The sequence below is a fragment of the Rhinoraja longicauda genome, chromosome 30 (assembly GCF_053455715.1).
Source record: "Rhinoraja longicauda isolate Sanriku21f chromosome 30, sRhiLon1.1, whole genome shotgun sequence".
Classification (NCBI taxonomy): Eukaryota; Metazoa; Chordata; class Chondrichthyes; order Rajiformes; family Arhynchobatidae; genus Rhinoraja; species Rhinoraja longicauda.
In genome coordinates, this window is record NC_135982.1 from 28,051,770 (window position 1) to 28,064,866 (window position 13,097).

At 50.0% G+C, this 13,097-nt stretch overlaps 1 protein-coding gene across 1 annotated transcript in view; it reads right to left on the bottom strand.

The window, feature by feature from the left end:
- Positions 1-13,097, bottom strand: part of LOC144608095 (kazrin-like) — a 199,160-nt gene that overhangs the window by 51,569 nt on the left and 134,494 nt on the right. The window contains exons 5-7 of the mRNA XM_078425421.1: positions 11,140-11,310; positions 3,067-3,150; positions 630-822 (exon numbers count right to left, since the gene is read on the bottom strand). Of these exons, the coding sequence (XP_078281547.1) occupies positions 630-822; positions 3,067-3,150; positions 11,140-11,310 (448 nt within the window). The remainder of the gene's footprint in view (positions 1-629; positions 823-3,066; positions 3,151-11,139; positions 11,311-13,097) is intronic.

A 13,097-nucleotide genomic window follows, 5' to 3' on the forward strand; every position in this document is an offset into this window, starting at 1 on the left:
TTGCACTGTGCTCCATCAGTCCACATTACTGACTATTTCACAGAGTCCGAACGACAGAGTTTGAGGCACAACTAGCACTAACACACATTAAAACATCACGACACAACCCGAAGGTTGGTACCATTTATGCATGTGTGTGCGTGTGCGAGTGTGTACGTTTATATCTTCCTCTCTGAAGTAGACTGTTGAAGTGCTTACTCGACCTTTGGTTGCCGGTGGATTTCTGCATATACTGCAGTACATGTTGAAGAAATGACACTATAAACCATGAGTGTACTTCAAAGGACAATACAGTACATCTTTCACAGCCCCGCCAACAAACCCAGACACAAACAATCTTATTAAACCTTGAAATTGCCCGTTTGGATTTAAGACTTTATAGATTGCCCTGAACCTCTGTGGTTAGGTAACAGATTGGTGTAAAATCCCACCACAGATTCATTTGTGCGTGCATGAATCACGTGTAGGGCAAGATGACTGAAATAGTTGAGAGTCTGAGGCAGGACTAGAACGTCTAGCTGTAGGCTTCCGCAAGTGTGGGTGAGTAGGGATTTGCATGAAGCTTTAACAACCCGTTTCCTGAACAATCCAGAAAATGGAGCAGTTGTTAGTGCGTTGCCATAACAAACCGTGCCTCGATGCCAACGGCTGCTGGAACTCTGCCTTATGGCCTGCTTCCTTCTTAGCTTCTCTCATCTTCATTGTTACTGATAAGGTACCGCCTGATATCCTGCAATGAATATTTAACACAGGAACCCCTGCCTTCCACATGGGATGCATCACGGCCTGTAACTGTTCCAGCGTTCTCCGATTGCACTTCATCTGTTTCTCAGTATAACCATGTTTGGGATGTTTGTAATACGTAGCTCATGGCCATGTGCAGAACACTGATAGGAGCAAAATTAGGCCATTTGGCCCATCAATTCTACTCCGCCATTCAAACATGGCCGATCTATCTCTCCCTCCTAACCCCATTCTCCTGCCTTCTCCCACAACCCCTGACACCCGCACTAAACAGGGACTAAAGCCAATGGTAGCAGAATTCAGAATGTGGCCTGTCCACATTTTTGGCTCGTGGGACTAGTACACTAGACAGACATACTGCTAGGGTTTCCTGTGCAGAAGTCAATATTTAATGAGTCCTTATTAAAGAATATCTTTGTCAGGTGAAATTGCACTTTCAATACTAGTGCCTATTCTAATTCTGCTATATCAGCAAAACCTCCTTTGACAAAGGTGAGTTAAGTATTCTGGTCAGGTCTTATTGAAGGAGACCCTGAAAACTAATAATCAACCCCAAAGGATTGGTATACCTACACAAGAAAGTTTAGATTAGTTTAGTTTCGAGATACAGCGTGGAAACAGGCCCTTCGGCCCATCAAGTCCATGCCGATCAATGGCGCCACGTACACTAGCACTATCCTACACACTAAGGACAATTTAGACATTTTACTGATCCATTTGGGATGTGGGGTGACACTGAACATGATTCGGGGAAGAAAGCTAATAAAATGTTAAAAAGGAATTGTTTTTGCCAGAGCTATTCTCCGTTACCCTGTGGTTTGGGGATTTTTATGGAAAAGCAAGTCATTCAGAGCAGTGGATGTGAAATAAATGGCATGAAAATAAAATGGTAGAGTTCAAGCAAGGGGGGGGGGGGGGGGGGTGGGGGGCAGCAACTAATTGGACGACATTGCCAGCACTTGGATATGAATACGTAATATGTATGTTCCGGCAGCCCAACATACCTGTGTGACTGAAGACTGATACAAAATGCCGGAGTAACTCAGCGGGTCGGGCAGCATTTATGGAGAAAAGGAATAGGTGGTGTTGGGTCGAGGCCCTTGTTCAGAGTCAGGGAGAGGGTACATGGCAGGCAGGCAGGCGGGACTAGTGTGGATGGGATATGTAGGTCAGTGTGGGCAAGTTGGGCTGAAGGGCCTCTTTCCAAGCCGTACGATTCTATGACTCTTTAATACATAGGCTTTTTCAAACATTCGAGAAAGGTCCCAACCTGAAATATCGCCACCTATCCATGTTCCCCTGAGATGCTGCCTGACCCACTGAGTTACTCCAGCATGTTGTCTTTGTCTTGCGTGTAAATCAGCATCTGCACTTCCTCCCCACGCACATGTGTCAGACTAGTCTTCCTCATCATCTTCATCTGTGATCATAATCTTCATTTGTTTCCAGCAGTTTATCATGTTTAGTCAAAGGCGGCAGGATGTTGGAAGGCTGAGCATTTGAATGAGCAAGCCATCTTGACACTGAGCCGAGCTCTCCAAGCCTTTGACTGAAGGATTAATGCCAAGGACAATGTTTCATCAATTGTCGGAGGCTAGGTCAACCTCGGCCAAATTCCTGCTAAATCCAGAGTGGATCAATTTTCCAATTAATTTATACTTCCATCCGGCCTCAGGAAGGACACCTCGTAAGGCCGAGAGATTTAATCCACCAGTCAGATTTTAAAATGTCTGCATTGGTTGGAACGTGAGCGTCACTGGTGACACAGGCATTCACTGCCCGTCACTATTTATTGCTGGTGAAATCGTGACATTGAGCTGCCTTCTTTCATCACTGGAATCTGTCTGAAGGTGCTCTCTACATCTTGTTAGTAGCAAGGGCCAGGGTTTTTGTGAGCGGGAGAAAGCGAGGAAGGTTTGCATGAAGGTCATTCTGCAGGGGGGGGCGGGCGGGGGGGTGGGTGGTGATGGGTGACTCCAGGGCAGTGCAGCAGGGTGATGCACAATGACCACAGTTGGGGGTGGGCGTGGAGAGGAGGCGGAGGAGGGCGTGAGGAGGCAGGACAGGGGTGAAGGGAAGCTTGGTCGGTGGCACAAACCTGGATCACGTACTCCAGATGTATAAGATCTGCCCCAGAGCAATGTGTGAGATGCAGGGACACATTGCGGCCACCAGTTAGTAACAGGATGTAAGCGTGCACACCAGCCCGGGACTAACGGCAGAGTTCAGGTGGCCTGAGGTGACTGAGTGGTGCTAATCGTACAACAGGACACCATTCAAATACACATAGTGCGTGATAGAGTTTCTCGGCGCACGTCTTACCGCCAGCACTCGGGGGGAGGGCTCCTTCTCAGCTGGACGATCGAAAATGCGGAATTCCATTTTCTGGCCTGTACGGTTCATTATCTGGGGAGATAGCACGGCACAGAGAATGACCTAACGTGTTCTGCCCTAAAGGACCTTCCACCTGAGCGTCTCCCCACATACACAGGGCCTGGACAGGGGGATGACAGGGGGCTCTGGGAGGGGGTAAAAGCTGAGAGCTACAATGAATGCAAAGAAAGACGGAAAAGAAGAAAGGAATAAAAGAGAAGATAAAAGTCAGTATATCATGGAAACCCTCTTGAGGTAGGTCGGAGAGAAAGTGAAAGTTATGGCATACATGCACGAGGAACAAGCGAAACGGCCTGAATGGAGATCACCAGCAGCCTGCTAATACTAGGCCGACACAGAGTGCTGGAGTAACTCAGTGGGTCAGGCAGCATCTCTGGAGAACATGGACAGGTGACGTTTCACAGAGTGCTGGAGTAACTCAGCGGGTCAGGCAGCATCTCTGGAGAACATGGATAGGTGACGTTTCACAGAGTGCTGGAGTAACTCAGCGGGTCAGGAAGCATCTCTGGAGAACATGGATAGGCGATGATTTGGACCAGGTCCACTCCTCCATGTTCTGCAGAGATGCTGCTTGACCCACTGAGTTACTCCAGCACTGTGTGTGACCTTTTATGTGAACTGGCGTCTGCAGTTCCTTGTTCTTACATTTGCTACAGCCACCACACAGCTGACGGAAGTGGAAACGCTCTCAGAACTGCCCCTTCTGTCCCGTGAAAGGGGCTCCCAAGGTCTTTCCCTTTATCCTGGCCCTTACAAAGGAAGCATTCTGAACCAAAGACACCAGTGAATTTAAATTTTTACGTCAAACCGATTTTGTTACTGCACACTGATATCAATGACGAACTAATAAAATATCAGTAGACACAAAAACGCTGGAGTAACTCAGCGGGACAGGCCGCATCTCTGGAGAGGAGGGATGGGTGACGTTATGGGGCGAGACCCTTCATGGTGATATGTGGTCAGCTTGGCCCATTGTAGGAACGGCACCACGGGCTAGAAAGACGACAGCTTCACCTTAACAGGCGATAGATACGTTGCTCAAAAATCTCTTTTTTAAATGTTTATTTTAGACAGATTAATGCATCCACCAAGAGTGCAAATTGTCCGATCCTGGACATCTACTGCTCAGAGGTAGAAACAAAATGACCCGAAACGTCACCCATTCCTTCTTTCCCGAGATGCTGCCTGATCCGCTGAGTTACTCCAGCATATTGTGTCTACCTTCGATTTAAACCAGCGCCTGCAGATTTTTTCCTTCACATCGGCTGCACTTCACTGAACAACCACATTTAAAATCCACCTCTCCATATCCTCTGGAAATGCTGCTTGACTGGCTGAGTTACATCCAGTGCTTTGGTCCTGTTGCATTACCTTTTCCCAACTCAAAACGTCACCTATCCATGTTCTCCACAGATGCTGCCTGACCCGCTGAGTTACTCCAGCACTCTGTGAAACGTCACCTATCCATGTTCTCCACAGATGCTGCCTGACCCGCTGAGTTACTCCAGCACTCTTTTTTAACCTTATCCCTCTTATCACCTTCTCCACAACCAACAATGGTGCGTTGTGGGCTCCACCTTTCTTTGATCGTCGGTGCTGGCTTTCATTTGTTATTTTCCTGCTTTTCATTCATTTGTTCTTTGTATCTTTTCATACTTCTCCCCCAACTCTCAGGCTGAAGAAGGGGCTTGACCCGAAACGTCACCCATTCCTTCTCTCCCAAGATGCTGCCTGACCCGCTGAGTTACTCCAGCACTTTGCGCCCATCTTCGGTGTAAAGCAGCATCTGCAGTTCCTTCCTACGCACTCTGAGTCTTTTTCTGTGCTTCACTTATTCTCCTGTGATCAGGGTCCTCTATTTGCCCAGGGGTCTGGGCGATATCAGCTCCCTGGACTACTGAGCTTGCATTGTGGAAGAGACGACAGAACTGGAGGCTGGGCACCCACCCGCCCATGGAGTCGAACATCAACCGTCTGAGAGGTCCAGTGAAACTCAGAACTACACATTTGTACCGATGGCAGCACAAGGCATGTACCGTTGGTCTCTTGACGTTAGACAGCAGGATATGATGATGTACGTGTCTTTTCTCCCACAGCAACCATGGAATTTCTGGTGAAATGTAGTGCTAACATGTTGCAAATGTGCTTTTTTTTTAGTTTAGTTTAGAGATACAGCACGGAAACAGACCCTTCGGCCCACCGTGTCCATGCTGACCAGAGATCCCCGTACATTAATACTATCCCCACACACACTAGGGACACATTTTAACATCTATACCAAGCCAATTAACCTACTAACCTGTACGTCTTTGGAATGTGGGAGGAATCCGAAAATCTCGGAGGACGTACAAACTCCGTACAGACAGCACCCGTGGTCAGGATGGAACCAGGGTCTCTGGCGCTGTGAGGCAGCAATTCTACCGCTGAGCCAGCCTTACTGCCTGGTATGGAGCAGTTTCACACCCATTCTGATGACTACGTTACTCCAATTAAATCTCGTTGCAGACGTGATTAGTTTGATTTGGCATCCTGTTTGGCACTAACTTCGTGGGTCTGCTCCTGCACTGTACTTTTCTATGTTTCTCAACCCTTGGCAAGATTAACTGCTCTGGTTAATACATGAAAAACTTTTTCAGTCAGAGAGTTGTGAATCTGTGGAATTCTCTGCCTCAGAAGGCAGTGGAGGCCAATTCTCTGAATGCATTCAAGAGAGAGCTAGATAGAGCTCTTAAGGATAGCGGAGTCAGGGGGTATGGGGAGAAGGCAGGAACGGGGTACTGATTGAGAATGATCAGCCATGATCACATTGAATGGCGGTGCTAGCTCGAAGGGCTGAATGGCCTCCTCCTGCACCTATTGTCTGTTGAATCCACAGACCCTTACCCTGGCACGTTCAAGCTCATGATGTGCATTGTCTACAGAGGATGGGTCAAGGCGTTAGTGCCGGCTATCCTTAAGTGTGGCCCCCAGCTGGGATTTCAAGCCTTCCTCCAGCACACTGGATCATTGTGGGCTCCACCTATCCTTGATGGTCAGTGCGGGCTTTGATTTGTTATTTTCATTCATTGGTTCTTTGTACCTTGTCACCTCACTGCCCTCCGGCACACTGCTGACCTGACCGTGACGAGGCCTGACAGGATGCTACACACGCACTTTACGTTGCGCAGTACGGCAGAGAAAGAGGCCGCTCAGGCCCACTGTATCTGCATGGCTCTCTGCACAGAATCATAATCTCGTGACAGCAACGTCAGAGGCCATTTGGCCCTTCGAGTCCATGCTGGTCCCTTGCTGGAGAAGCTTGGTGACGACACCATTTGTAACCCCGGGCAAACAATCATTGCAACACTACCGTGAGTTGACAGCGAATGTTTGGAATTCAGCAAGTGTCTCTCCCTGTCTTATACATATGTAGATTCAAGGCTGAAGAGACAGGAGCAAAATCATAATTAATAACCATTCTCCCAGCCCCGGCTTTTCAGAAGCAGGATATACATTCAGGTCGGCACGCAAACTGGTTGTGCTTGTTCCAGACACCCTGCCCCTGCAGCTTGCCACAGGTTAGCGGAGTGGCCCTGCCCCTGCAGCTTGCCACAGGTTAGCAGAGTGGCCCTGTCACTGTACCTGCACCAAGGGAGAAAGTCCCACCAGGACAGAGTGGCTCATTCATTTTACGCCCCATTCAAACACTTCTTCATGCAATGGGGAGGAAACACTGCTCCTGCCACTTGACAATATTGTTAAGGGTAGGTGAGGGGGGGGGGGGGGGGTTAGACACTCCCAGTAGACATTGCCCTGCTTGGCATTGTGATGACACTCATGGTGGTGCAGCGGTAGAGTTGCTGCCTTACAGCGAATGCAGCGCCGGAGACCCGGGTTCCATCCCTACTACGGGCGCTGTCTGTACGGAGTTTGTACGTTCTCCCCGTGACCTGCGTGGGTTTTCTCCGAGATCTTCGGTTTCCTCCCACACTCCAAAGACGTGCAGGTTTGTAGGTTAATTGGCTTGGTAAATGTAAAAACTGTCCCTAGTGGGTGTAGGACAGTGTTGGTGTGCGGGGATCGCTGGTCGGCGCGGACCCGGTGGGCCGAAGGGCCTGTTTCCGTGCTGTATCTCTAAACTAAACTGACAGCAGCTGGGGCCCGGATGTTATCGAGGTTTTTCATGTGTGGAGATATGGGCTGATTCATTGGATGAGGGGCTGCCTCAATATTATTGACCGTTGTGTGTTCATTGGTGAACATCCCCACTTCTAATACAATAACCTGGCTCATAAATGTGAAGACGCACACCTCCAGATTCAGGGACAGTTTCTTCCCAGCTGTTATCAGGCAACTAGACCATCCCACCAACTACTAGGAGCTACTATCAACCCGATTGGAGACCTGTGGACTATCTTCAATGGGAGTTTACTGGACGTTATCTTGCACTGAACGTTATTCCCTTATCTGCACATCTTCTTCACATAGGGTACCCGACCCGAAACCACAGCTACCCATGTTCTCCACAGATGCTGCCTGACCCGCTGAGTTACTCCAGCACTCTGTGAAACGTCACCTATCCATGTTCTCCACAGATGCTGCCTGACCCGCTGAATTACTCCAGCACTCTGTGAAACGTCACCTATCCATGTTCTCCACAGATGCTGCCTGACCCGCTGAGTTACTCCAGCACTCTGTGAAACGTCACCTATCCATGTTCTTGCTATTGAGGGCGTGCAGCGTAGGTTCACTAGGTTAATTTCCGGAATGGCGGGACTGTCGTATGTTGAAAGGCTGGAGCATTTAGGCTTGTATACACTGGAATTTAGAAGGATGAGGGGGGATCTTATTGAAACATATAAGATAATTAGGGGATTGGACACATTAGAGGCAGGAAACATGTTCCCAATGTTGGGGGAGTCCAGAACAAGGGGCCACAGTTTAAGAATAAGGGGTAGGCCATTTAGAACGGAGATGAGGAAGAACTTTTTCAGTCAGAGAGTGGTGAAGGTTTGGAATTCTCTGCCTCAGAAGGCAGTGGAGGCCAGTTCGTTGGATGCTTTCAAGAGAGAGCTGGATAGAGATCTTGAGGATAGCGGAGTGAGGGGGTATGGGGAGAAGGCAGGAACGGGGTACTGATTGAGAGTGATCAGCCATGATCGCATTGAATGGCGGTGCTGGCTCGAAGGGCTGAATGGCCTCCTCCTACACCTATTGTCTATTGTCCACAGATGCTGCCTGACCCGCTGAGTTACTCCAGCACTCTGTGAAACGTCACCTACCCATGTTCTCCACAGATGCTGCCTGACCCGCTGAGTTACTCCAGCACTCTGTGTCTTTCCTTGGTGAACCAGCATCGGCTGTTCCTTGTTTCTAGCCCCATGTTACTCTTTGATCAAGTTGATAGGTCTACCTTTATCTCTCACCATTCCCTGCACCCTTTCCTTTGATTCTTTTACTGCCCTCAGTGGCGGTTTGTTCCAGTAGTGCTTCCCTTCTCCCCCATGGTCAATAGACAATAGACAATAGACAATAGGTGCAGGAGTAGGCCATTCAGCCCTTCGAGCCAGCACCGCCATTCAATGCGATCATGGCTGATCACTCTCAATCAGTACCCCGTTCCTGCCTTCTCCCCATACCCCCTCACTCCGCTATCCTTAAGAGCTCTATCCAGCTCTCTCTTGAAAGCTTCCAACGAACTGGCCTCCACTGCCTTCTGAGGCAGAGAATTCCACCCCTTCACCACTCTCTGACTGAAAAAGTTCTTCCTCATCTCCGTTCTAAATGGCCTATCCCTTATTCTTAAACTGTGGCCCCTTGTTCTGGACTCCCCCAACATTGGGAACATGTTTCCTGCCTCTAATGTGTCCAATCCCCTAATTATCTTATATGTTTCAATAAGATCCCCCCTCATCCTTCTAAATTCCAGTGTATACAAGCCTAATTGCTCCAGCCTTTCAACATACGACAGTCCCGCCATTCCGGGAATTAACCTAGTGAACCTACGCTGCACGCCCTCAATAGCTCAATAGCTGGGTGTGGAGCTACCCTGGATCATTCTTGCCAGCCTTGCCTGTGGTCTCTCTGATCGTACTCTAAGCCAGACGCAGGGCCATTCTCTGAACCCCCCCCGGTCGGTCCATTGTACGGTGTTCCCATCTCCCACTCCCGCTTACTTCCTTGGCCTTCCTCATTGCTGCTCTCAACACCAGACTGTAGGGTTCAGGCTTTAGAGATCTAGCACGGCAACAGGCCCTTTGGCCCATCGAGTCCGCCCTAACCAGCGATCAGATCACCCCGTGCTCTAACACTATCCCACACACCAGGGATAATTTACCAAAGCCCATCAACCTACAAACCTAACGACGTCTTTGGAGGGCGGGAAGAAACCAGAGCACCAAGCGGAAACCCACGCAGTCACAGGGAGAACGTACAAACGCCTTACAGACAGCACCCATAGTCAAGATTGAACCCGGGTCCCTGGCGCCGTAAGACAGTAGCTCTGGTGCCCAACTGCGAAGAACAGCAAGAGCAGCTCTGAGTTCCGATCTCGCACCAACATGGTTAAAGGGGAGCCATTGCAGCCCGTTTACTGAGCCATCCTTCTGCATTCTGTCGCTGTAAAGAATTTACACGTTTATTATCTGCCAATGAAAATTAAACTGAATGGACTTGCTGTGAGCGCATTGTTAAATGGGATAAATCAACACACATTTTCTTAAAGGGCGAAGAACTGCGTATAGCAACGGTGTGGCTGTGTATCCTGTTAATCCCATCGCTGGCAGCGGCTGGCAGCCCCGCCAACAGTCTGTCTGCTTCTTATCTTTCTTTGTTGTTTTTTAGTTTGTGTTAAATGTACGTTTTAGTGTTCTTTAGCTTTGTATTACATGGGGGGTGGGGGAAACGGTTTTTAATCTCATACCACGACAGGAATGTGATTGTTTTTTACGTTTCGTATCTCCGTCCGCACTGCGGCCTAACATCGCGGAGCTAGCGGCCTCTTGCTGGGGACCGACTTTGGGAGCTCCAACCGCGGGAGCCTGTGGACTTTAACATCGTGGAGCTGGCGGTACCTGGTCAGGGACTAACTTCGGGAGCTCCAAGCCGCAGGAGCTTTGATCGCTCTGAAGCGGGGGCTTCGATCGCTCCGACCGCGGGAGAATAAAGAGGGACGGAGATTAGACTTTACTGCCTTCCATCACAGTGAGGAATGTGGAATCTGCTGTGGTGGATGTTTATATAGTTGTGTGTGCTGTTGCTTTTTTTCTGGTACGACTGTCTGGAAAATCGGATTTCACTGTACCTTAAATGGCACAGGTGGCAATAAAGAATCGTTGAAGATCTGACCGATCACTCTGGGAGGGGTCTGAAATCACTTGAACTGTGTGCGATCACCGTATTTACCAGTGACAACATGGTGCACATCAACAGAGTAAAACCTACAGGCTGCACATAGTCAACAAAGGCAGGAGAATGGAGTTAGGAGGGAGAGATAGATCAGCCGTGATTGAATGGCAGAGTAGACTTGATGGGCCGAATGGCCTAATTCTGCTCCTATTACCAATGACCTTGTGAAACATAACAGGGAAATAATTGACGCCCAGACCCAAACCTTATCAATACTCTTCCCCAACTGAGAGACCAAACCTGGTCATTCCACCTCCACACCAATGATCGGGAAGGACTGTTGTCCATCGAGGATAGACACACAATGCTGGGGTAACTCAGCGGGACAGGTAGCGTCTCCGGATGGAATGAATGAGTGACGTTTCGGGTCGACTGACTGCAGACTGAGGACAGACGTCACCCATTCCTTCTCTCCAGAGACGCTGCCTGTCCCGCTGAGCTACTCCAGCACTCTGTCTGTCCTCAGTGTAAACCAGCGTCTGCAGTTCCTTCCCACACATGTTGACTGTTGTTCATCCCTTGTTTAGCCCATGTGGCCACTCCTCACTCCCCACACCTACAGGTGAGTAACTCCACACCTGATACAGAGCAGGGGATTGCAGGCCTATCACTTACCATTGCCAGCTCCGCCTCCAGTTCTTTAATCCTGTTCTCTTTCAAGTCTAGCTGCGTTCGGAGTGCAGTCACGTGATCGGTCGCCTCCTTGGCTTGCCGGCGCAGGTCCCACTTCTCTCGTTCGAGCAAGTCTTTCTCTTTTCCTAAAGCTTTCACTGCATCTTCACTCTCCTACAAGGGTGGGGATGAAGGTTGCAAGTTATCTCGGCACTTGGGAAGCAGAGGAGGAGATCTGGACCATGGAACATCTGGAGGTGACCATTAAAACCCACAACCCAGTCCATCCCGGCCGTGAGATAAGGACCCCTGGGACCACATCTCCATGTGTGGAGCCTGGGACCACATCTCCATGTGTGGAGCCCTGGGACACCATCTCCAGGTGTGGACCATAGGACCACATCTCCATGTGTGGAGCCTGGGACCACATCTCCATGTGTGGAGCCCTGGGACACCATCTCCATGTGTGGACCATAGGACCACATCTCCATGTGTGGACCATAGGACCACATCTCCATGTGTGGAGCCCTGGGACCACATCTCCATGTGTGGACCATAGGACCACATCTCCATGTGTGGAGCGCTGGGACACCATCTCCATGTGTGGACCATAGGACCACATCTCCATGTATGGACCCCATCTCCATGTGTGGAGCCTGGGACCACATCTCCATGTGTGGACCATAGGACCACATCTCCATGTGTGGAGCCCTGGGACCACATCTCCATGTGTGGACCATAGGACCACATCTCCATGTGTGGAGCCTGGGACCACATCTCCATGTGTGGACCATAGGACCACATCTCCATGTGTGGAGCCCTGGGACCACATCTCCATGTGTGGACCATAGGACCACATCTCCATGTGTGGAGCCTGGGACCACATCTCCATGTGTGGACCATAGGACCACATCTCCATGTGTGGAGCCCTGGGACCACATCTCCATGTGTGGACCATAGGACCACATCTCCATGTGTGGAGCCTGTGACCACATCTCCGTGTGTGGAGCCTGGGACCACATCTCCATGTGTGGAGCCCTGGGACCACATCTCCATGTGTGGACCATAGGACCACATCTCCATGTGTGGACCATAGGACCACATCTCCATGTGTGGAGCCTGGGACCACATCTCCATGTGTGGAGCCTGGGGCACCATCTCCATGTGTGGAGCCTGGGGCACCATCTCCATGTATGGACCCCATGGACCACATCTCCATGTGTGGAGCCTGGGACCACATCTACATGTATGGACCCCATGGACCACATCTCCATGTGTGGATCCCTGGGACCACATCTCCATGTATGGACCCCTGGGACAACAGCGCCCAGTGAGTATTTGTCCTCAGAAGTTCTTTTACCCAAGAGCAGTGGTGGCACGTTGGCGCAGCGGTAGAGTGGCTGCCTCACAGTGCCAGAGACCTGGGTTCAATCCTGACTACGGGTGTTGTCCGTGCGGAGTTTGTACGTTGTCCCTGTGACTGCGTGGGCTTTCTCCAGGTGCTCCTATTTCCTTGCACACTCTGCAAATTGTCCCTAGTGTGCAGGATAGAAGTAGTGTATTGGGGATCAATGGTAGACACAAAATGCTGGAGTAACTCAGCAGGTCAGGCAGCATCTCGGGAGAGAAGGAATGGGTGAGGTTTCGGGTCGAGACCCTTCTTCAGACAATGGGTGATCAATGGTGGGCAAGGACTAGGTGGGCCGCAGGGCCTGTTTCAACTAAATCTCTTGAATCTCTAAACTAAGGAGAAAGTGCAGAGGGTAGCGGTGAAAGGACTTGGGGAGGAGGGGGACAGGTAAAGGAGGGAAAGAGAGCCTCAGGACAATGGGGGGGGAGGACGGGGGTGAAAGTGGGACATTGAGATGGCACAACATCTCAATGTTGGTTCTGGCTCGAAGGGCCAAATGGCCTCCTCCTGCACCTATTTTCTCCGTTTTTCCATGCAACATCCATACCAT